The 25,387-nt window shown below is 60.1% G+C and overlaps 1 protein-coding gene across 1 annotated transcript; it reads right to left on the bottom strand.

Moving 5' to 3' along the window:
- Positions 1 to 586: 586 nt before the first annotated feature.
- Positions 587 to 22,941, bottom strand: LOC306639647 (actin, alpha skeletal muscle 2-like; the record flags this gene model as incomplete). Its single annotated transcript, XM_079103434.1, has 8 exons — positions 587 to 821; positions 4,477 to 4,658; positions 6,305 to 6,493; positions 9,101 to 9,262; positions 12,532 to 12,616; positions 16,523 to 16,633; positions 19,167 to 19,295; positions 22,771 to 22,941. The coding sequence occupies 8 exons, from the start codon at positions 22,939 to 22,941 to the stop codon at positions 678 to 680; spliced, it is 1,173 nt and encodes a 390-aa protein (XP_078959560.1). The 3' UTR covers positions 587 to 677.
- Between the last annotated feature and the right edge of the window lie 2,446 nt (positions 22,942 to 25,387).

The raw sequence follows: 25,387 nt of genomic DNA, 5'->3' as shown, positions 1-25,387 counted from the left end.
TGGCAGGGGCACCTGCCGGCCTCTCGAGCTGTGCCCCATGCCCTTTCTGGCTGCAGCACTGCACTGCTGGGGTAGGACGCTGCCGTGGTGTCTGCCTAAGCTTCCCACAATGCAGCCCCACTACCTCGGATGAGGTCCTGGGGTCCTTGTGATGGCATTAAGGGTTTATAAGAGGATGAGGAGGACCCGTCTCTCCATGCGATACCCTCTGCCATGTCATGAGGCAGCCCTGGCCAGACACTAGTACCACTCTTGGACCTCTCATCCAGAAACAGGAGCCAAATAAACCCCCATCATTTCTAAAGGACCAGGCCTTGGGCATTTTGTTTCAGCAACAGTAAATGGAGCCAGACCCCCTCCCCATGGACGAAGACAATGCTGCTGCAGAGGCTCTGCCAGCACGTCCCAAGTGTGGGGCTGCAGGAGGAGCCCTGGCCACCCCAGGGCACAGCCACAGGCATGGGAAGCCACCTGTTTGTTGGGGCTGAGTCAGGGGTGTGTGCCGCTGTCCCAGCTGGGAGGCGGGAGGGAGTTCACGAGGAGACACAGCATCCCTCGTTGGCCTATTTACCGGCGGCCGGGGAGGAAGGACCTCGCGTGTGAGCGGGCTCCACAAGCTGACCCACTCTGACCTGGACCTGGGTGGGTGGCACAGGCAGGGCCCTGGCAGTCACATGTCAGATGCTTCTTCTGCTGACGGCGGAGAATCCCATGTCCTTGTACTCTTTGTTGGTCACCCACATTTCCTCGAACGTGGACAGCGAACACAGGATGGAGCCACCCACCCAGGCACCGTACTTGGCGTATGGAGAGGTGTACACCTGGAAGGTAGAGGCAGTGCAGAGGGGAGGGGAGGGGAGGGGAGAAGGCCTGTCAGTCCACAGCTCTACAGGGACAGCTGCTTCCACAGGCTGGGCTCCTCCTGGCAGGCGGGCTTTTCCATGGGTTGGTACTCTTGAGCAGCTGGCACCTCCTTCCAGCACCCTCACCCTCAGCAATGGGGAGACACAGGAGGGCACCTTCTAACCTGGGCCCCTCCTGGCAGACCTGTTCTGAGGGGAAGCTAGCGGTCCCTGACCTTCACTCCCAGCCCACTGACCCCACCCACAACCACATCCAGGGCAATCCCTTCCCCAGGGCTCCGGCCTCCTCCCCTCGTCCCTGAGCTCTCCGAAGTGCCTCCGTGGCTCCTGCTCTAGGAGAGCGGGACCCCCCTCACCCACTGGTCGGGGGGGGCCGCTGAGGCTCAGGAGGGTCAGGGTCACTGTCGAGGTCGGGCCTGCCACCCTCAGGTCTCACTGACGTCCTGCAAGGCGCAGGGCTTCTGGCAACAGCTTGGCTGCTGTCCTGAGACATGGGGGTGGGGCAGGCTCCAGCGTCTGCACGGGAAGCTGGGGCTGGGGATTCAGGTGCAGCGGGGAAAGTCAAGTTGAGCTCTCAGCCCGTCCCTGACACCTGCTGGCTCTGTCGCCCACAGAACTGCCCGGCTTGGACCCGTGGCTGGCCTCAGTGAAGAGGGGTATCACGTTGATTTTAAGGAGGGAGAAAGAGGGTCCGGGAGAGGGGTTGCATGTTTCAGGTGGGTCCTTTGGGTAGGGAACAGGCCATGCCAGGCACCCGGGGCCTCGGCTGCTTTCTTCTGACCGGGGACGAGTCCACTCCGCCTGCATCTTACCCAAACACACTAGAGCCAGACCCTGGGGGCTGTGTGCATTAAGAAGAAAGCAAGAGTACCCATGGAAAACGTGGCCGAGGTTGGAACAGGCGACCACAGAAAGGCGCTTTAAAACAGAAGGAAGAAAGAGCAGGACAGTACTTGCTCCCCACCTATCCAGCTGGCAAAAGGGGTTTGAAGACAAAGCCGGCGGCAGCTTCCATGGGCATTTGGCCACACTTTTCGAAAGCCTTAGATTTCGCCTGTATTTCTGATATCAAAAACCCACATTTAGTGGGCTGGGGAGATAGCTCAGTTGGTGGAGTGCTTGCCTTGCAAGCACAAGGCCCTGGGTTCAAATCCCCAGCACCCCCCAAAAAAAACAAAAAACAAACAAACAAAAAAAAAAAACCCACATCTAGAACGGATTCTAGGAGAAAGAAAGAGTATCCTAAAATAATAATAATGCAAAGAGTTCAGCTGGGAACAGTGGGGACATCTGGAAGGAACACAGCCGCCCCCCGGCCGGGGCTCCCATCCTGATGGAAGGCTTGCAGTGGAGCCACGTGGAACCCCGCCCTGCAGAACACCCAGCTCCGCCACTCGTGCCCGGGCGCTGAGCCCGCTGCTGCCATCACAGAGCTGACCAGGAGCTGTGGCCACCTGGCAGCAAGAGTGAGGACCGTGCCGCCTACCGCTAGCTGGGAAAAGCTCAAAGTTCCAAGCTGCAGACACGGCCACCTGAACCCTGGCTTTCACACCACCATGGAGCGGAAGGCCCGTGTGCCATCACCGGTGTCGGGCTCCTGGCCCCTGGCAGCCGGCTCTCCTGCTGCTGGTGAGTGGCTCTGGAAGGGGACAGTGCTCTCCTTTAGGGGAGCCCCTCGGAGCTCCGCCTCCAGGGCGGGTCAGGAGAGGGGTTAGGCTGCTTCAGAACCAGTCTCAGGAAAGCAGCTCCCCTCTCCCGCGGGGTGGGCGGTGGGCGCACCTGAGGGGCTCTGCAGAGGAGGGAAGGGCTGGTGCCGGGCAGCCCAGCCACGGCTGTAGCACAAAGATGGCCCACAGCTCCCCTTTGCCATTACTGCCAAGACACTGACCATCGTCCACGTTCACTGGCTTCCCGTCCTGGCTGAGGGGTAGCCTCCTCCTTGATGTGGTAAGAGTTCACCTCACCAAGAGGCAGGGGCTCAGAGGGCAGGGAGGTCAGGAGGCAGTGGCAGAGCGGGGGGCAGAGTGCGAAGCGGGAGGGGCCATTGTCCCCTAGGATGTAAACATGGATACACGGGGCTGCGGGCTCGGGAGGGAGTGGGCAGGGCGCCCGGGGGCGGCAGGGCTTGCGCTGTGTGGAGCCCTGTGTGATGTGTCACCAGGCGCTGGGTCGGAGGAAGGAAGGATAGGGTCAGCGCTCAGCATTCTGTGAGCTGAGGGCTGCGGGTGGTAGGCCAGGGTGGCGTCTGTGACTGTGGCTGGTAGAACAAGGGACTTTGCCAGGTCGACTGTCACACAGCAGCCTGGTCTATAACTCAGTGGTCACACCAAAGAGCGAGGACAGGCAGAAGGCCTGCGACTTCAGCAGGGCACGCACGAGACGCTCTGGCTGGGAGAGCCCTGCCCGCGGCCAGACCCACAAACCCAGGAGCCGTGCGGCAGGCGGGGTACTGACTGAGGCAGTCCTCCAGCGAAGGCTGGGGAGCCAGGGCACAGCGGTGAAGTCCGCACCTCCTGCCAGTGGGCCCTGGGAGGAGGTGGCCTCCAGACGGGTACAAGGGAGGCAGCTTCTGAGCTCACTGCCCCAGGGAGGACACGGAGCAACCTCGAAGGGCGGCGGACAGAGAGGAGGCACTCGCAGGCCAGCCCGGGGCAGCCACAGTTGGCTGGGGAGCTCAGAGCCAGCTCCAGGGCAGCAGGCAAGTCAGAGGACCCAGGGCCAAGGAGGAGGGCAGAACCCCAGCCGCAACAGGGACTGTGAGGCCAGAAGCAAACCAAGAGCAAGCCAGAGGGGACAGCTCAGCACAGAGGGTGCCAGGGCCGAAGAGGGCTGCATTCCACCAAAGGGCCCGTGCGGACGGACGGACGGACGGACAGACGGCGGAGCTCGCAGAGGGACTGGGCACCCTCAGCTGGGCTTGTTCTAGAGCCTGCATCCTGACATCCCGGCAGGGCACACCACACTCCTGAGGACAACCCACATCTGGGGACAGTCCACCCACACCTGAGGACAGCCCACACCTGAGGGCAGTCCACCCCACACCTGAGGACAGCCTACCCCACACCTGAGGACAGCCTACCCCACACCTCGGGACAGCCCACCCTCTACTTGGGAACAGCCCGCACCTGAGGGCAGTCCACCCCACACCTGAGGGCAGTCCACCCCACACCTGAGGACAGTCCACCCCACACCTGAGGGCAGTCCACCCCACACCTGAGGGCAGTCCACCCCACCCCTGACAACGGCACTGGCGGACGGTGTCCCTCTGCCCAAGCCTTGGTGGTCTCAGGTCCTCTCTGGCATGGGCTCCCCACAGCTTCCCGATGGTCACTGGCTCCCCTGCCTCTCTGGGTCCCGGCCAGCTGTGCCCGCCTGGCTCCACTCTGCCCCCTCCCCTTCCCACAAGCCCTCCCCGTCAGGGGTCTGTCCGTGGCTGCTTCCGCCCCACTGCAATGGAAGCTCGAGGGCTGGCCTCCTTTGTCTACCGATGCTTCCCCAGTGCCAGGACCACCTGGCCCCAGCCGGGCGTTCTGGCAGTGTCTGGGCGGGCCCCCAGGTGGCTGGGAACTCACCTGGGTGTTGAAGGCGGGCCCCCAGGTGGCTGGGAACTCACCTGGGTGTTGAAGGCGGGGCAAACCAGTTTGTCTATTTCTCTCTGCAGTCGGGACCGCAGGCCAGAGCAGGAGCCCGTTCCTCCAGACAGGATTATGTGGCTAAAGAGGGCCTTCCAGTGGCGGGGGTGACAGGAGGAGATGCAGCGGAAGACGGTCATGGGCATGCCCAGGCTGTTCCTCCCTGCCAGGCAGGAGCGAGAGAGCCCGGGCTACAGCCGTGCCCACACCCGGCCCTCCCCCAGCTGTCGGCAGTGGGCACCCATGTCCCCCGGGTGGCACAGGACCTCGGCGCCCCCATAGGAGGCCGGTGGCTTCTCCACGGTAGTGAAGGGGGCCTGGCTCCAGCTCCGCAGGACCCACGGCCAGCTGATAGTGCTGGTTCTGCCTCCTCGCCCAGGGAGTCCACCATCGGATGGTTCGGACAGTTTCTCAAGCCTCCCTACTGACTGTGTTGTGAAAGGCTCTTGGCCGGCCAGTGTCCTGGCCTTTGCACAGGGATCCTGAGCAACCCTCCTGAGCCCACAGAAAGGCAGAGCCCTGGCACGTGACGGTCTCGGATGCCCTGGGCCTCTGGAGGGGCTGCTGTTCCCTTACATCTGATGCCTTGGCCAGGGCCTGAGCAGCTACTGAACCAGGTGGTGTCCATTTCCCCTGGGGTCCACCCAGACCCTGGAGAGGACCTGGACGCAGTGGGGTAAGGACTCCAGTGACTCAATATTTGGGGGGGTGGCATGTGCTGTGATTTTAAAACTGGATGCCTCTGGTCGAGCAGGGGAACTGGCACCCCCCTCCCCCCTGCCTCTCCCAGGACTGTGCCAGGCACTTCTTAGCTGGTCCTGGGAAATGCAGCCAGGCCCTCTCCGTCCCATGCGTTATGGCTTGGATGTGAGGGGTCCCCCAAAAGCTCACGTGTGAGACAATGCAAGAAGGTTTGGAGGAGACATAATGGGGTTTGAGTCTTAACCCAATGGGAGGTTTAACCCGTGGGATTACTGAGTGGAGCTGGCGTGGGGGGCGAGGCTGGAGGAGGGGTCGATGGGCGTGGCTTTGGGTCCTAGGTTTCCGTCTGGAGAGTGGCTCTCCCGGCTCTGGGTGATGGGAGCTGCTTCCCTCTGCCACATGCTTCCTTCAGTCACGATGTTCTGCCTCACTTGATCCCTGAGGATGGGAGCCAGCCTTCTAGGGACTAAGACCTCTGAAACATGAGCTGTCAAGGAAACTTTTCTCCTTTAAAATTGTTCTGGTCAGATTTTTTTAAGTCACAGCAGCAAAAAAGCTGACTGAAATGTCGTGACTGTGACAACCCATTCCAAGACTTGGATTCCAGGGAACATTTGGTTTTCCATACCTTCCCAGCAAACCTCATCTCCCTGTGCTGGTGACTCTGTACCCCGCTGCTGTCCCTCCCCAGTGCTGCCTGCCAGGTTCACTCAGCTGGAGGCTCATTTCCAACCTCTTCAAGTTCCCTCCGAATCTGCGGGTTTTACTTTCCTGCCTCACTTGTCTTCACTTGTATGTAAATCATTTTGGAAGCAGCTGGAGTTTTAAAACTTCCCTTGGGAAGGCTGCAGCCCAGCGGAGTTAGCATCCTCCTGGCAGATGACCTAAGACGCCAGGGCGAGTTTCCTTCTCTGTGAGGCGAACAGGAGAAGGGGGAGGAGAAAAGGGCCACTCAAGGGCAAGGGCCAGCAAAACCAGGGGCACACAGCAGGCACCAGAGGAGCTTCTGCCGCAGAGCGCCCCTCGGCACTCCAATAGGCCCTCCTGGGCCCAGCACTTGCTTTGCCGGGGCCCGATGGCCGCCCTGGCTGCCTTCCCCAGACTCACCTATGAGGCTGGGCTGGAAGAGCACCTCGGGGCACAGGAAATGCTCCTGCCTCAGCGTGATCTCCTGGCCATCGGGCAGCAGGAATCTGTCTTGGCAGGGAAGGAGGCTGTCCTTCGACTTCTCCAAGTCAAAGTCCAGGGCCACATAGCAGCACTTCTCTTTCATGTCCCTGACGAACTCTCGGTCCGCTACGGGACAAAGGAAAAGCCCCAGCTAGAGGAGACAGGAGAGCCACTCACAGAAGCCCCTGCCGGGCGGAGAGACCCCACCAGCAGCCCTCCACGCGTAGCCTGGCTGCAGGTCCTCCTGTCCCTACCACGAGGGCCTGGACCTGCCCTGAGATGAGGGTGGCAGGACGTCCGCATTTTGTAGGTTGAGACCCTGCCATGTGTGGTGTGTTTTGGGTTCTAGAAAATCAAATCTCCTTGTTATTTACTGCAGCAGGAGAGTCTGCAAGCCTCGTCCCTGGAAGGCCATGCCCCCCTTGTTCTAGAAGGCGACGCCCCCACTTTCTCCTGGAAGGCAATGCCCCCCTTTCTGGGCAGCTGGCGACAGCTGAACCTCTGAGTTGCAATCAGCAGGGAATTTCTCGCAGGGCTGCCCTGGAAATCCCACCTGCTCTGCAGCCCACTGACGCCCGGATCCCACCGCCACTTGCTCCGCCCAGAGGGCTCCTGCCCAGTCTGCTCCGTTCTCCCAGTTCCAACGCCCGGCCAGCAAGCCGAGCAATCGAGCAATCCCTTCTCCCTTCCTGCTGCTAAGATGCTCTGACTCCTGATACTTTTCCCTTCTTCACCTAGTTCAAGCTTTGGTGAGACGAAGCTGGGTCCAAATCCTACCTCTGCCATTGACTAAATGCCTACATTTACGCAAGTGCCTCATTCCCTAAGCCTGCCTTCCTTCAGCTGCATGAATAGAATTAATGATCACTCTCAGGGTCATTTTAAGGACAAACTGAAATAATGCACATAGACATCTTGCTAAACGTGATTTGTCATTAACGTGCCATAGCTGGGCCAGGACCGATTCTCACTTCCTCCTGATTGGTGGTGTTCTTCAGGTCTCCCTACTTTGCTAGGCACTGGACATAGACCTCTGGCCTGGGATGACCGGAAAGGCCAATGCGGGATTGCAGGCTTATTGGAAGTGGCTGTCATGCAGTGTGCTCAAGCTGGGAATGTCCAGAGACAGCTGAAAAATAGGACAGGCACTGCTCACCTCCCAAGAGCTAAAACCCCCACTTACAGGATGCTGGCCACATCCCCTAACCTTCCTAGGCCTCTTTGTCTTGCAATAGAAATAACTGTTCCCCTCATAGGGTTGTGGCAAGAAGCAAAGAGAGAATGTGCCTTGCACAGTCTCAGTTCTCTGTAAAGCTTAACTCATAGTTACCATAAAAACCACCACCACCACCACCACCATCACCACGACCACTATCACCACCACCATCACCACCACCATCACCATCACCACCACCACCATCACCACCATCACCACCACCACCATCACCACCACCACCACCACCACAACCATCATCACCACCATCACCACCAGCACCACCACCACCACCACCAGCACCACCACCACCACCACCACCACAACCACCACCACCACCACAACCACCATCACCACCACCACCACCAGCACCACCACCACCACCACTATCACCATCACCACCACAACCACCACCACCACCACCACCACCACCACCACCACCATTGCCACCACCATCATCACCACCACCACTATCACCACCACCACCACCACCACCATCACCACGACCACCATCACCACCACCACCACCAGCACCACCATCACCATCACCACCACCACCATCACCACCATCACCACCACCACCATCACCACCACCACCACCACCACAACCATCATCACCACCATCACCACCAGCACCACCACCACCACCACCAGCACCACCACCACCACCACCACCACAACCACCACCACCACCACAACCACCATCACCACCACCACCACCAGCACCACCACCATCACCACCACCACCATCACCACCACCACCACCACCACCACCATCACCATCACCACCACCACCATCACCACCATCACCACCACCACCATCACCACCACCACCACCACCACAACCATCATCACCACCATCACCACCAGCACCACCACCACCACCACCAGCACCACCACCACCACCACCACCACCACAACCACCACCACCACCACAACCACCATCACCACCACCACCACCAGCACCACCACCACCACCACTATCACCATCACCACCACAACCACCACCACCACCACCACCACCACCACCACCATCACCACCACCACCACCACCACCACCATTGCCACCACCATCATCACCACCACCACTATCACCACCACCACCACCACCACCATCACCACGACCACCATCACCACCACCACCACCAGCACCACCACCATCACCACCATCACCATCACCACCAGCACCACCACCATCACCACCACCACCAGCACCATCACCACCATCACCACCACCAGTAGCACCACTGTCACCACCACCACCATCATCACTGACTTCATCGCCACCACCATCGCCACCACCATCACCACCATCTTCACATCACCATCTTCACCATCACCATCACCATTGTCACTCTCATCATTGTCAAGGAACTAAATGTCCCTAAATACAGATAGGGCTGATTTTAGAACTTGGATGCTGGTCCTGTAGCCTTAGCTTTACAAATTGAGGGCTGCAGGTTGAGCAAGGCGAGAAGGATATCATACCCCAGTGCTGGCTGAGAATAGCCGCTTCCTACCTGTGCTCACCAGTAAGTTCCTACTGTCTGCCAACAGTTGCAGGAGGTACGAGGTCAGGTCTTGGCCGGCTATGTCCATCTGGACGGTTGACTGAAGCAAAGGACAGCCATCAATAATGGGCACAAAGTACGTCATTCCTTCTCCAGATTCGATGGTTGTTCCTGGGTAAGAAAACACGTTGGTATCGTCACGCGGGGTACACGCATGCCTTACCACTGCCAGGCCTCAGGAAGAGAAGGCAGAGGGGAAGAGGTCCGAGGAGTCGGCTTCTTCCTGGGGAGGGCTGTTGGGAGGGGAGCCTGGATTGCTCCTTTCCTTATGGTTAGGGGAGGAAGGTCGGCAGCAGGGGTCAAGGGGTCGAGAGGAAGGAGAGTGCCGTGAGGCTGACGGCGCCTCTGGGCACGAGCACCCCTGGGCAGCACCGAGGTGTGGGGCAGTCTGAACGCGTGGAGGAGCTGCATGTCAGCCAGCAGGCACGCTAAGAGGGGTGGCCCAAGGGACGTGAGTGGCAGTGGAAACGCATGACTCATTCTGTGAGACAGACTGGCTTCTGGGGCCTCCAGAGCTGACCGGGGTCCAGGCACCGGCTCCTCACGCCTGTCGAGTCTTCAGCCTAGGACTGCACATTCCAACGAAGCCAGTCACGCAGACAGGCCCTCCCCTTCCAGCCGTGCTGGGGACCGGGGATTCCCACCCACCCTCGCAACCAAGAGCACAGAGGCTGCCTTCAAGATACTGGGTGCCAGGCTAGAAGGCGGTGTCCCTGGGAGCTGGAACACTAGGCCACTGTCACCTGTGAATATGGACTCAAAGTTCAAGGAGAATCAGTGACACATACAACGGCTCAGTCGTGACCAGACGAGTCTGGCCTGGAAGGCCAGGAAGTTCTGTTAGTCCAAATCAAACAGGGAGAGCCACCATATTAAAGAGGAGAGAAGACCCAGATGCCACTCAGTAGATGCAGAGAGTGCTTTTGAGAAAATCCAACCTCCACTACTGGTAAAATACTTCTCAGCAAACTGAGAACATAAGAAACCTTCAAAGGCATAAAGGACGCTGATAAGAAACCAAAGCTGTCACTGCAAGACCTAATGGTTCCCTCTAAGATTAGGAGCAAGATTAGGGGCTTCTGCCCCACCACTTCTGACCAGGAGTGTACTGGGGAATTCACTCTGTACAACCAGAAAACAAAACAAAACATAAAAGCATCCAATTCTGAAATAATGGAATGGAATAAGACTTTGTTTACAAAACGATGGTCCAAGTAATAAACCCTATGAAATCTAAATAAATGAGTTTAATTAGAATATAAGTATATAATGTCAATGTACAAAAATCAATTGTAGGGACCTGGGATGGATGTAGCTCAAGGTAGAGTGCTTGCCTGGCATGTGCAAGGCAGTGGGTTTGATCTTGCATCACAAAAACAAGAAATTGATTGCATTCCTACCTAACTAGCAATGAACAATAAAAATTGAAATAAAAATATAATTTACTACAGCACCAGAGTGTAAGAAACAAAGACAGATCTGACAAGACACCTGTGGCCTGTCCGTTGTGAACATAGGAAGCTCCTGGGAGAAACGAGCGTTCCCAGCATGCATGCCACGGTTGCTGGTTGGAGCTAAATATGCAAGCTGGCTCCGATCAAAACCTCACGCCCTAGGCTGGGGGTGAGCTCAGGGGTCAGCACTCGCCCAGCAAGCAAGAGGCCCTGGCAAGAGGCCACAAAAGCAAAACAAAACCACAGCACCCAAAGAAGTGATTTTGGATTTTTTTTTATGTTGTTTGTTTGTTTTAGAAAATTACAAACTGATTCTAAAATTCATATGGAAATGTTGAGGACTAAAATAGCCAAAAACTTTCAAAAACAAGAGACCAAAACAGTAGCACTGATGTCACCTCATTCAGAGACTCCTCACAAGCTGCTCCTCAGGACAACATGGCAGCAGCCCACGACTGGACACAGAGCTAAGGAGACAGGGTCCAGGGCACCAGAGGAGCCGGAGCACACAGACAACCGTGCACCAGCAAGTCAGCCTAGAAAAGGGTGTCTCCAACAGACACCTCGGGAGAAACTGGAGCTCTGCACACACACACATGCATGCGCAAGCACACACATGTACATACATGCACACACATGTGTGCATACACGCACTTCATTCATGCCTTACGCCTATTCAAAACGATCCCTAGGACTAAGTGCAAAACTAAAATGCATGAGAGTTCTAGCAGCATATCTTTGAGTTTGGCTTCTCTGTCTTTTCCTTTTTATTTTTATTGTGAGGCAGGGCCTGGCTACGTTGCTGTGGCTTGGCCTCTCACCCACTCAAGCCACTGGGATGAGAGACACACGCCATGGCTCAGCATCTATTTCTTAGATATGATACCAAAGTCGCAGTCCACACAACAATAAACTGATAACTGGACGGAATGGATATCAAAACCTGCTCTTCAAAGGACAGGACGAGAGTGAAGGGGAAGGCAGGGACGGGCGTGTGCGGAACGTGCGTCTGTCGAAGGGCTGTGTCCAGGATGGAGACACAGCGCTGAAACACAAGCCCGAGGCCTGGGAGGAGCAGGGCGAGCCTGCAGAGCGCTTCCCAGGAGGACGCCCAATGGGAGCCAGGAAGAAGGTCCAGTGCCAGCGTGGCCAGGGTGCTAACCGAAGCCTGGGACACACCCTGCACTCCCATCCCTTGCCCAGAGCGCCCACGGCCGTGGACCGGCAGAGCGGCCTGGCTGCCTTGGTGACTAGCTTGCAGGGCCATCACGTGGCCCAGACAGTCCACCTCTGGATATGCACCAAGACCCAGTGAGAGCGCACATCCATGCAGAGACGTCCGCAGCAACGCGCATGGCAACTTTCTTCCAACAGCTCCGAGCTAGAAATAGCCCCAAACCCGTTCGTGGACAAACAAATGAGGGTGCATTCACCACACGGGACAGCAACGCAGCGATACCAAGAAACGCACCACCAATGCAAAAGGATTTCCAAATTATTCACAGGGAGAGCGACACATAGAAAAGAGTCCTTGCCTTCTGATGCCATTTATACCAAATTCTAGCAATGCAAACTCATCTGCAGGGACGGATTGGCCATCACCTGGGGACAGGTGGGAAGGGGTGGCATGAGGGGAGCCGGTAGGGGTGAGGGGGGGTGCATCATGGTGGTCATGGTGACCCATACATCAAACCTGTCAAAGCGTGTCCCTGAAACAGATGGGGCTTGTATGTCAGCGACACCTCAATAAAGCTGTGAAAAATAAAGGCGAGTCCAGCGATTTTAAAAATCTGGGCACATTTGCTTAACCAGGAGGGTGGAAAGGTGGGGTGTGAGCTGTGTGGAGTCCCCTCTCCTGTGCCAGGGAGGGAGTGTGTGCTGGGATGGGACAAGAGGGCAGGGAGGGGCTCCCACAGGGCCACTCACCTGAGGTCTGGCCGGAGGAGTACAGAGACAGGACGCCCGGGTTGGCGATGTACAGGGCAGGGACGCCGAAGGTCTCGAACAGGATCTGGGGGAAAGCAACCACACTGGCAGCCAGGCCCCAGGTGGCAGAGCCCAGGCCTCACCTACTGCTGGGCCCAGCCAGAGCAGCAGAGGCTCCAGGCAGGCTCCGAGCGCGCCCGTCCCCAGCCCTGTGAGTGGCAGTGCCAGGCACTGGCTCCCAGTCTGTGGAACACCCTCAGGGCACTTCTGTGGCCGCAGTCCCCTCCGATGAGGGCAGGGAGGTCTTGCACACCACTGCCCTGCACCCACGGGCACCTCTGCTGCCCCAGAGGCCCGTGGAGTGTGCTCTCTTCACTGGACTTCCCTTCCTTCGGCAGCGGGCAGGTGGGGGCCAGGGCCGCTTTCCCTGGTCACCTCCCAGCTCTTGTGCGGCACTGGATGCCCAGCCCCTGGTGTAGACTTGGTGTATTTCAGAACACGGCCCAGGTGCCCACTGAAGCCAGGGCAGGAGTGACTGGGCGAGGCCAACCCGGCTCCTCCTGCACAAGCACGTGACGGCCCCGGCCACAGGAGACAGAAGACGGTGAGCCGGTGACCGGGAGACTAGGCACAGGTGGCCGATTGCTGGGCCCTGTGCCCGTGGGGGTGGCCATGAGCTTTGCCCGCAGGGCAGCAGAACTGTGCTCTGGGGATTGAAAGGCCCTCGTGCTGTCGAGACCCATGGCAGTGTCATGGAGATGGATGAACGGCACCTCTGTCACCTGAACTCTGAGGGAGAGAGGGCTGCGGGTCAGGGCCGCCCGGGGGCTTGTGCCCGGCGAAGGCAGCCGCGAGCTGGAGCAGCAGGTGGGCTTCCCAGCCTCCTGTGCCCTGGGACATCGGGGCCTTCCCAGGTCTTCTGCACGTGGAGGCTGTCCTTAGCTGCCCCGCAGGTACAGCCTGGCCCTGGGCGTGTCAGCTGGACGAGGGCAGTGGTTGGGGTGTGGACTTAAATGCCCACCCAAGGAGGGGAACTGACTGGCCTCAGTTGGGGCCTCAAAACTGGGTCGAGACAGCGTGTTTAGGAAAGGAGGTCTATGTTGCTGGACCGCATGGCCGAGGGGGCCTGTGGAAGACGCTAGCAGTGTTGCCAGGGGCAACTTCTGGTCAGTTTCATCACTGTGGCACAACTTGAAGGAGGAAAGATTTGTTCCTTTGTTTCTACCTCATGGTTCAGAGGTTCAGGCCGTGGCCAGCTGAACCCTCTGCTCTGGAACATCATGGCGGAAGGGGGTGGTGGAGGGAAGCTGTCAGCGGGGAAGTAGAGAGAGAGCGGCAGACCAGGACCAGACACATTCCCCAGGGGCACGGTGTCAGTGACCTGCTCCCCCAACCACGCCCCGCGTGCCCACAGCTTCCTCTCCATCGACGCACAAGCCCTCCCATGAGGCAGGGCCCTCAGACCAGTCACCTCCCGAGGCCCAGCCTCTGAACAGGCTGCCTGGGGACAGCCATCATACGTGAGCTGGGGGCAGTCCAGTTCCAACCATGCGAGACCGGGAGTTTACCCAAGGGAAGCCCTGTCCCTGGGTAGCCTGGCTCACGCTGGCTCGTCACGGCTATCCTTACGGGAGCCCCAACTGCAGACACCACCAATGGAGTCACGGCTGGGTGGACCCACAGATGTGGCACGTGTCTGGAAGGGAGGGCACGGATTCCAGGGGCGAGGGCTCAAACTAGAGCCTCAGGCTCCAAAAACTGCACAAACACCAGCCTTGGTCCTGCTCGCCTGTCGCGGAGCCTAAAGGTCAAGAGCTGAGGGTCTTCGGGGTTCTGGAGTCAAAATCCCACCACAGCGATGGGAACACAGGTCTGGGAACCGCGGTGCGAGGGCGGGTCTGCAGAAGGCTGAGAACCTGCCTGGCTTGTGCCGTCAGCTCACTGTCCTCGCCAGCGACCTGGGGCTTCCGTGGTCACCCTCCTGGTGGGGAGCTGAGGCACAGCCGTGACCACTAATCTGCCCGAGGTCACGGCTGCTGGCAGAGTGAGGGCCAGGACCTTGGGGACTCGGGCCCGGCGGGGCCTCCCTGTCCCACCCGCGCTGGCTTCTCCGAGGCACGAGGCATTTCAGATCCCCACAGGAGGCAGGCTGCCGAGGGAACACCAGCCTGCAGGGGCCACACAAGTGGGCAGCTGGACGAGGGACACTGGCTGGGAGGGTGGCTGTGTGGTGGCTACAGCCCCTTTGCCTGGGGAGGCCTCTCCTTCAGCACACCCTCTGCCCCGGGCTGAGGTCTGGGGCCTTTTCTTGGGTGGCTCTTGGGGACACCAGAAAGCTCAGGGAGGTGGGACAGCAGGTGTGTGCAGAAGGTCCTGCCTGTCCTGCAGCCTCCCCTCTGACCGCCGGTTCCTGGGCAAGGCTGCTCTTGCTGTAACCACAGGGCTCTTCAGGGCCTACGGTGGCCATGGCCCTGTTACCAGCTTACACTGCTCCTTCCCAAACTCTCAGCAGGATGACCAGGTGAGCAACCTTGGTTTCCTGCTGACCCCTGACATGGTTGGGGTGACTTTGGAGAGATCCAGGGTGAACAGGCAGGCAGGGGCCGAGGGGAGCTGCTGGGAGCCAACCGCTCTGCTGGTGTGGAGGCTCATCCGTGGGTCACCCAGGCGGCCTGGGTGACCAGATGGTAGTCAGAACGTCCTGCAGGCCTGTCCTAGGTGCTCCCAGAAGGGACTGACGCTGGGGGCAGTGGGCTGAGGCAGCAGTGGTCTCCCCAGGGAGGGCGGGCCCAGTGAGCATGGGCCTGAGCACAGAGGCTTGGGCAGCAGGGGCCGCCCGCCAGGCCCCAGGAGCTGGGACACATCTCTCTCTCTCCTTTGGGGCTCCTCTGGGGTCTTCAGCCTGGGCCTCAGTTTGGAAGCACACCATCGACCTCTGGGCCTCCACCTTGTCATGCCCATCTTGGGATCGCGGCCTCAGTGGCCAGGGGAGCCACCTCCTCCTCACGGCTCTCCTTGGGTGCACGCACACACCACCACACCTTCTCTGCAGCTGGGGAGCAGCCTGCTTCCTGGGGCGAGGGGTCTGCCCTCTCTGTCCTCCTCCAGTTTGCCAAGGGCCTCATGGACACTGGTCATTCTCCAGATGGGCGCCTCCTGTGCTGGTCCCTGGGAGCCCAGCACTGACCCACTTCCATGATCTAAATGTCCATGGGGAGAAGGGTCCACGGTCCACTCGGGGCAGTGCGCACCTGTGCCGTGATGGATGGAGCTGCTTTTTCTGGGCTGCAGGTGCTGCCTCGGCCCTGGGCCTGCCCTGCCGGTCACTGCTCACTGCAGGAGACACCGCGGGGCTTCGGGATTGCTGGGCCAGATGGAGAGCCCTGCTGCTTGCTTAATTAGTGCATCAATGTCCTCATTAGAAGCCCAGTGGCGTGCTGAGAACTCAGGCCGCCAGCAGGGACGCTGCAGCCCCCACCTCCCACCCCATAGTCCCGAGGACTGCGATTTGCACCAGGGCCTGTGGGGCTCCGCCATGCAGCTCAGTCCAGGCAACCACATCAGCACACACCACTGACCTCCCGCCCAGCAGGACCGAGGTGGGGCTCACAGGAGAGGCCCCGCAGCCTTCCAAGCAGAACCAGACCTCCCAGGGGGACGGGCCACGGAGCAGGGTTGGTAGCGGAGCTTGGGGCCACCCTCTCTGGATCCAGGAGTCACCAGCCACTGGCCTGTGACCTGAGGCAGCCACTGCACTGCAGTCCCTGCTGCTCTGGTGTCTCCATGGAAAGCACAGGGGCTACTAACGACCTGCCCGCAGGGTGGGGGTGGACGGGATCCCTGCTGTCACGTGCCCAGCCAAGGGGACAGCTCTCGCCCGTGCCTGCTCCTTCCGAACCACAGAGAAGGCGAGGCCCTGAGGATGTTCCCAGCCAGGTGGAGGCCAGAGCTGACCTGACCCGGCCCCGCCCCGCCCAGCCCGGTCTGTTACCTGGGACATTTTCTCTTTGGTGGATATCTTGCTTAAAGGTGGCTCTGTCACCATCAGAGGATGCTGCTCAGGGGCGACGTGCAGCACATGGTAGAAGGAGTGATGCCAGATCTGGGGAGAGAGCATGGCGGGTGAGCTGCTGCCACGCACCAGGCAGCCATCCATCCATCACCTGTCGCCTGTGTGTCGAGCCCCTGCCATCTCTCAATCGCCTACCACCTACCAGTCACTTCCCACCTATCAATCGCCTACCACCTATCAATCACTTGTCATCTATCAATCACCTGTCGCCTGTGTGTCAATCCTCTGCCGTCTCTCAATCACCTATCACCTGTCTCTAGCTGACAAAGCAGTGCAGTCAGCCTCTGAATCTGGGGGTTCCTCATCCAAAGATCCAATCAACCAAGGATGGAAAACATTCCAAAACAATCCGCATCTGCACTGAACACATGGACTTTTTCTTGTAATTATTCCCAAACATCAGAGCAGGGGAGGGTTCCCGGGCCTGGGCACCATCTCCAGTGTCGGGCACCACCAGATGGTCCGTGTGGTGGAAGACGGGCAGGTCACGCAGCACTGCCGCAGTCCTGCCTCGGGTCTCAGAGGCGGACCTGGATCCACCCACTGACACCGACTGGCTGCCGGGGTCGGGAGCACCCGAGGCCCTGACCTGTGGAGGGGCCACTCAGCAACCAGCCTGGAGCCAGGCGTGTGGCCAGAGCCGGGGCGGCACCGGGCTTTCTCAGCAGCTCGGGGCTGGGGAGGCAGCGCTGGCACCAAAGTTGGGGGTACCCAAGACACCGCAGGGCTGGTGTGGGCAGTGAGAGCACCGCTGTGGCCCAGCATGAAGGGAGGCCCCACCACGTGCCAGGGCACCCGCTGGCAAGGCGACCCAGCCAGCCCCTGGTCTCGTCTTTAGGACCGAGGTGGTTCCCTTCCTCAGAGGGCACCGTAGGATGGCAGACCCGCGTGCTCAAGGGATCCAGTGTGCCCTTTCCCCACTGCAGCCGAGCAGAGTGCCACAGCCAGGCCTTCAGCAGACAGCCTTTGTCCCACGTCCTGGGGACTGGCACCTGGGGTCCGGGTGTCACAGACTGGCTCCTCCCGAGGCCTCGGGTGCTGGCTTCCCCGTGTCCTCTGTGTGTCTGTCTTCTCTCCCTTTCTTATAGGACTGTCAGGTGGGTGGGACCTACCCTAACGACCTCGTTTTGATTTCCATCTTAAAGGCCATCTAAACCCAGGCACGTTCTGCAGGACTGGGGGTCGGGGCTCCAGAATATAAATTTTGGGGTGCACAGGCTGGCCGTGACACCTAGGTGCTCTGTAAACACTATTGCTTCTCATGGGTGAAGTTCCTGTCTGCCCCTGGCTGAGGGGGCGCTGGGCAGAGGAGTGAGGCACAAGCTCTGTGGGTGGGGGTGGGTGCAGGAACCAGGCCCGGGAAGCACCACGGGCCACGGGCAGGAGTCACGTGGCACCACTACCGAGGGCCAGGGTTGTGCAGGTGAGCAAAGCCTCGGAGCCAAGCTCCCATGACCACCTCCAGAGCCCCGCCCTGGGTGGACTCTCCGGCCTGGACTCAAGATGGCTTGTGGGACAGCAGAATAGGCGGAAGTGACGTGTGACTTCCACGGCTGGGCCACAGGGGCCTTGTGCCTCCACCGGCCTCTGGAGGAAGCCAAGCACCTGCTCTGAGCCCTTGTGGGCAGCCCCACACAGACACCCCGAGGAGAAGCCCTGGCAGCCACACGAGAGTGCCCCTGGCCATGGGCCCCCCAGCCCTGCCAGGCTGGGGGGCTCCCAGTAGGCATCTGCCCCCACCTCCCGAGGCCCCGGGCCGTGCCCGAGTCTGGCCCACGGAATGGGAGAGGCGGGGCAGCTACTGCACTGGAAGCCTCAGGCTTGGCTGAGCTCGGTGTCAGAGGGCACCAGGTTGGCGCGTGCCCGGCCCCACGTGCTGCAGCCCCCGCCCTGCCTCAGAGCCGACCGCGGGGAAACAGGGCTACTGCCAGCATCGTCAGAGGAGATGACGTCCTGCTGGGGAGGCTGTTCCCCGGCCAACGTGCAGGTGAAGGCAGAGCTCAGGGACGCCACAGGCTGCGGGACCCCGAGCTGGACAGCATACACTGCAGGCGGGAGGGGCCCCGACAGCTCTGCCGGCCTGGCCTTGGGCTTCCGACCTCCAGGCCTGTGGTTTCAGCCACATAATGGCTGTTACAGCAGCCCTGGGACACTCAGACCCCCAAAATATATTTTCTAAGGCAGTTGCAACCTGCCGAAACCCCCATGCAGGCCCAGGTCAGAATCACGGTTGTGAAGAGAGAGACTCAACTTCACAGAGTTTATGACTTCTGACCTTCTCAGACCAAGGACCCCCAACCGTCACCCCTTTAAGCCTCTCAGCAGTGGTGCGGTAGGAACAACGGTACCCATCTTCACAGAGGCCATGCCATTGTCCTGAGTGACATTGCAATGAGCAGAGCAGACGGGACTCAAAGCCAGTCTCCTGACTCTGGAGCCTTGTGGTTGGGACCATGACACAATGTCCAGAGGGACTGAGAGCTGAGACATGACAGAGAGTCCTTCCTCTGTGTCCAGCAGGGCAGGGATGCCCGTGACAGGCGCCCCCGGAGCTGCAGCCCACCTTCTCCAGGTTGTCCCAGCTGGTGACAGTTCCCCGGGAGATGGGGTACTGCAAGTTGAGCATCCCTCGATTGTTCTGGGCCTCGTCTCCGATGAACCAGTCCTCCTCGTCCATTCCCACCAACACGCTCTGGAAAACACAGCAGGGGGTCAGGCTTCGGGGCGGCGGGTCCCTGCCCTCGGCGATGAGCAGCCACAGGGGCTGTTAAAAGTGGCCTGAGTTGCAGCAAGGGCATCTGACCCTCTCCAACGCTGCCCCCGAGAGGTTCGGGCCAGTTGGCTGAGGTAGAGCACCCGGGATGTGCTAGGACGCGGCCTCACCCACCTTGGGAAGAGGAGGCCCAGATGCGGCAGGGGGCCTGCGGGGAAGGGGCAGGGGAGAGGCCGGGAAGAGGAAAGGGAGGATGTGGCTCCCCGTTTCTAGGAAGACGAGCTGTCCCCTCCAAGGCAGCTTCGACTCCCATCCTGTCACTGGAGGGGAGGGGCCGGGAGGCACCAGAGCTCCTGGGCCAGGTGCTACTCTGGTGCCCTGAGAAGCAGTCTCCACGTTGGGTTCAGAGGCTCCTAGTAGGGCATGTGCCTGTGTGGGTGGCAACAGGCAGGGGACCGGGCAGGATGTGGAGTCACACAGCCAACGCCCCTGGCTGAGTCCTGGCAGGAGAGGGCGGCAGGGTGAGTGGGTCCTGGACCTGTGGGCCAACCCAGGGGCGCTCGAGCCTCTGCGCTCATCAGAGGAGTCCCGGGTCTGGGCTGGGAGTGGCCTGCAGGAAGCGCGGCCTGGGAACAGAGCAAGGCGGCAGCGGGCAGCAGGCCAGAGAGTGGGGCTGATGCCGGCCAGGGCGCAGGCTGTCAGGGAGGGTGCTGAGCCACGCAGAGCCGGGCTTCCAAGCAAGTCTGTGCTGCAGGCCACCTCAGCCACCGCACGGCCGTGCCCTGGGCCTTGGTGTCTTTCCAACGGCAGAAGCTGGACCCCAGAGGGAACACTAGCTGAGACCTCGGACAAGTTGCTATCTCCCAGGCTTCGGCTGGGCCAAGGGGGACGATGAATGACCTCTGCTCCTCGAACATCGCCACGGTGCAGCGGGGCGCCACGCTAATGAGGCCAGCCACCAGGGCGCATTTCCAGTCCGAAAGGACGCACAGACACAGAAGTCACAGTGCTGCCACCTCCTCGGGCACTCTTCAGGGGTCTGCCTGTGTGGCTTTGAGGGTGAGGATGGCCTGTGGTCCTGCTCTGAAGTTGCTGTGACCAGATGGACAGGGCTTGGCCTGTGTCTTGTGGCTGGGCGACCTGTGGGTCAGGACTGTGCTGGCTGGAACAGACTGAGTGACTTTGGTAAAACCCCATCTTGCCACTCCGTCCCCACCAGTCTTCCCACCAGGCTGCCATCTCGGCTGCTGCCAGGAGGAGCCCTGAGTGGAGCTGGGGTCACTCCAGCCTCCACCCTGCACCTGAGAACCCAGGACAGGCCATGCCGAGCCTGGAGCGGGGCCTGGAGGGGATGCGACGTCTCCCGGAGGCCAGAGCCCAGGCAGGCAAAGCTAGAGGCTGGCAGGGGACGGGACCCCTGGAACACAGACCCCGACAGAGGTGAGCGCAGCCTGCCCTCAGCTGGGCCAAGGTCTGGTTTCCCAGGGGCTGTGACACTGGGCTCCACGCCAGCGCCACTCGGCTGCCCGTGGAGGTGCCACCTGCCCGCTCCTCTTCTGTGGGGCATTTTCTGATCACCTGCAGCCTGAAAACATGGGTGCTGGTCTGGGCTCTGTGGGGACCACATCCCCAGGACTGCAGCTGCAGGCCTTGTGCTTCTCCCGTCCCACCTCCCGCTGTCCCTCCGGAGCTGTGCTGACCCTGATAACAGGGGGTGGGGGGCAGCTCGTGCAGGTCTCTGCTGGGGGTCCGGGGGTCTGTCCTGCATGTTGGGGATAACTGCGTAGTCAACCTGGGGCCAGGGGGTCTTCATGGGGTGGGACCTGAAGTCTCTACCTTGCAGGACCAATGTGTGTCCCTCAGGAAGAGCTGCCCCAGTTCAGGACAGAATCCAAAGGATCCCCCTCAGCCTTGTCCACTGCATGGACGTGAGAAGTTCTTTCCTGGGGCAGCACAGGCGAGGCGCATGCTGCGCAGAGTAAAGGGTCTGGCTGGTGGGGTTGCCCAAGCCCCCACTGTGCCCAAGGTGAGGCCCAGCAGGAGCTGAGCGTCCAGCCACAGAGCTGCACAGGGCTTGTGGAAAAGTGAGTTAGCACTTAGGAACGACACTAAAATCTGAATTTCTTAACATAGAAAAATGTGGTTCAGCATTTCTCCTTCTGGATATGGACCCCAAAGGATCAAAGCCGGTCCTAAGAGGCATGTGCGCACTTGCAGAAGAAATGGCAGCGCCCTGGGGAGAGGGGGACCCGAGGAGTCAGGTTCTGCCACCAGCTGCCACGTGCACGGACCCTGAAACATCTGCTCAGAGCTAAGCCAGTGGCAGAAGGGCAGGCACGGTGACTCCACCACATAAGGACAGCGGGACTCTCAGGGGGAGTAGAGAGAGGACACAGTGACTCCACCACGTAAGGACAGCCGGACTCTGGGGGGAGTGGAGAGGGACACAGTGACTCCACCACACAAGGACAGCCGGACTCTGGGGGGAGTGGAGAGGGGACTGTGGGGCAGGGGAGGGGGTCGAGCCCTGGTGGAGGCAGCTGCAGTCTGGGAGGTGAGGAAGCCTTGGAGGCAGGGGTGGTGACAGCTACAAGGCAGGCCAGTGTGCCCAGCGCCCCAGCTGTGAGCCCAACAACGGCCGAGAGGGGAAAGTTCTGCATGTGCTGACACGATAATAAAATCTGAAAAACGAGACCTGAAATTCTCTTGGAAAACAGGAGCCTGGGCATCTCGGGCCACTCTCTGGCCTGCCAGCCTCTGCGCCCTTGGAGAGGCAGCGCCCCACTGCTGCCTGGCTCGGGCCGAGTGTCAGTGCCCACTGGCTGCGCCCGGCTCCTGTCTATCCAGAGTGCTGCTGCTCGGCACCACACCAGCCTCCAAGGTGGGAAAGGCAGAGGGCCGGCCGGCGGGCAGCAGGGCCTCTCCGTGTGGCCCTCTGCGCCCACTGCTGTGCCTGCATGTGCCCCCAGGGCTCCTGTGTGGGACACTTGACCCGATGCAGCTGTGTTGGCACTGAGGTGGCCCCAGAGCTCCGCCCTGGTGAGTGGGATCATGCTGTACGGAGGGAACAGGCTCCTAATAAAAAGCCAAGTGCTCCCCTCCCCCTCGCTCTTGCTCCTGGGTCTTCCACCTTCCACCAAGGGACAGTGCGGCAAGAAGGCCCTCGCCACAAGAGGGCGCCCCTGTGGCCTCCCAGCCTCCGAGCTGGACCGACCTGGGTTGTTTCGCCTTGTTTTTAATAATTGCTAGCCCGGGGGGCTGCCCCAGCAGCACGGCCAGACCAAGGCGCTGCAGGACTGCCGGGATTCTCGGAGCCAGGCCGCGCAGCAGCAGGAGCCCTGTGGTGGCCGGCATCCTCCTCACCAGCTGAGGCCAGCCAGTGCGAGAGGAGACAGGCCGGTGCCAGCAGAGCCTAGGGGCTGAGCAACCCCGGGGAGGATGCCCTGTCACTCACGTCATGCCGGAGCTTCCCCAGGACGGTGGGGAAGACGGCATGGGGGGCCTCGGATCCAGCGAAGCCCGCCTTGCTGCAGCCCGAGCCATAGTCGCAGATGACTGGCACGCTGCTGTCCGTCCTGCGGTGTGGGGCCCGGCTGTGCCTGTGGGGAGACCTCGCGTTAGTCATGCCGTCCGCAAGGGGACGCAGCGCCGAGCAACCAGAGCTCAAGGGCACCTCGGCAGGAGGCAGTGGCCCCGTGACCTGCACCCCCATGGCCACAGCCGGCCGGCTTGGTGTGACTCCATGCCACCTCCTCCGAGAGACTTTCCCGGCTCCTCTACTTTTCTACCAGAGAACTTTCTTTACAAGTGTGGATCCACGAGGCGAGAGGGAGGAGGAAGTCACCAGCACAGACCCGCCCCGCTGCCCGGGGACATTCGGCTATGTCTGTGTTCAATTATTTTATGGATGAAATTGCTAACCAATCAATTGCCCTCAGAAATGTAAGAATCCAGTTCTCCTGGGATGTTGCCCTTTCGTCAAACCTTGGCCATGACACCTTCCCTGTATTTAGAGGGACTTTGGTTCTTGTTGAGCGGAGAAGGGCTGTGCGTTTACGGTGGAGAATGGAATGGTGAGGGGAAGCCCAGCCTGCCGGCTCCGACCGGTCGTCCACCGCCTAGTCTACACTTGGGTCTTCACCTTCCAGTTCCCACAGGCGACAGCGGGCTGGTCACCAGGCACCTCTGTGGCCAGCTGCACCCAGTACGATCCTGGGGACACCAGGGTGTCCAGTTGGCCTCCGGGTCTGTGGGTCCACCCAGCCCCGCCTGCAGGTTCTACCAAACCGTGTCGAAAATGATCGGGAGAGTCCGCGTCCGCACGGAGCTTGTGCAGGCCTCTCTCGTTCTGGCCCTGACCATGCTGGGCGACCACGTCACAGGCCCTTGGTTGCACTCGGGGCTCCAAGTCGTCTAGAGACGGTTTGGTGCGTACAGGGCGCGGGGCAGCTCTCCCTAGGCACGTCGTTTTCTGACAGGGCTTGAGTGCCCCTGGACTTGGATGTCTGAGGGTCCTCGAACCAAGCCACTGTGGACAGAGGGACAGCCACACGGGCTTTCCCTTCACATTGTCACTGAACCTCACAAACATCCGCATGTGCTATGGAAACATTTTAAGTCACGGTCACGTGTCACCTGACAGCGAAGACATGTCCTGGGAACATGTCACATGTTGTGAAGCGATCCGTCACCTGGGACCTTACCCACTCGTTCTGATCATGCCCAGGCAACACTTCTAGGGCCACCTCCACACGTGTATGTGGCAATCCCAATGCCATTGTGCAGCCTGGGTCTGCTGCCCAGTGCCCTGCCCCATCTGTCCACCGGGTCTGGCCATGACCTACTGTGGGATGTCTGGGCCCAGTTCCATTTCGTCGTGCGGGACTGGCACGGAGCCTAGGGCCTCGTGCTGGACAGGCCAGTGCTAACCACTGTGCCCAAGACCCAGCCCCTGGACTAAACATTCTGGTCATTTTAAGTTACCTTGTGAACCTCCTTGCCCGTCACTCTCCGTCCCGCATGAGGGACTGTCTCCTTGGCACGCACCTCCTTAGAATGACTAGTTGAAGGCCAAGTCCTGCCAAGTTGCTCTCAGAAGCCTGGGTCATTTGCCACAACCATGTCCAGGCACGTTCCACCTGAGTGGCCATTAGCATGGCAGGTGCCTGTGGTATGTCCCAGGGCAGGGAGGGCCCTGGACATGCTGCAGTGAAGCCTGAGCTCTGGGGGGCAGGTGTGACCTCCCTGCCCTTCCTCAGCCAGGGGAGCCTGCGGGGCAAGGGCTATTACCATCTCAGGCTCCCTGGGCTGCAGGCGGCCTGGCTCCAGGATACCACAGACGCAAAGCCCATGGAGCTCAGACCCCTGGTGTGAACTGGCATACGAGGTGCCCACAGCCTCCCTCTAGCATTACACCATCTGGTGATTCCTTATAAAGCCCAAAGCAGTGCGTGCAGTACTGTGTGAACAGTCATTCCGCTCTATCATTTAGGGAATAATGACCAGAGAAAATCTGAACGTGTTCAATACAAATACAATTTTAAAATATATTTTCTATCCGAGTTTTATTGAATCCACAGATGCAAAACTCACAGAAGCGGAGGCCGGCTGGATTTCTAGAAAGGATCGTCTCCACGTGCAGGGGATCTGCTTGAGGGAAGCTGCGGACAGCAGACTCGGGGCCGGACCCCAGAGGCACACACTTCTGCCAAGCCTGGTGCAGGTGGGGTCTGGAAATTAGCTCTGGGGCCAGGCAAGTTGCTGTCATTCTGCCTTTGACCACAGTGCCGGCGCTTAGGGCGCTAGCTCCCATGGCAGTGCGGGTCTTCCCGTTTTAGTGTGAAACCATCTCAGGCTGGCTTCCCTTTCCTTCCACCTTGTAAGCAGAAGGAGGGAAAGCGGACCCTAACTGTGCTGCCTCCCCAGGCCCAGCATGCTCACCCGGCATCTCAGGTGGAATAGGAGGTCAGAGCCGGGAGGGGGTCTCTAGGATGACATCCCGGTCACGGCCGGCCTGCCCTGCGCCCTCTGGCCCAGGCAGCCAAGGCCATCGCCTCTTCCCTGGGGCTGGG

The sequence above is a fragment of the Sciurus vulgaris genome (genome assembly GCF_902686455.1).
Source record: "Sciurus vulgaris genome assembly, chromosome: 11".
Lineage (NCBI taxonomy): Eukaryota > Metazoa > Chordata > Mammalia > Rodentia > Sciuridae > Sciurus > Sciurus vulgaris.
This window is presented reverse-complemented; position numbering and strand designations above follow the sequence as displayed.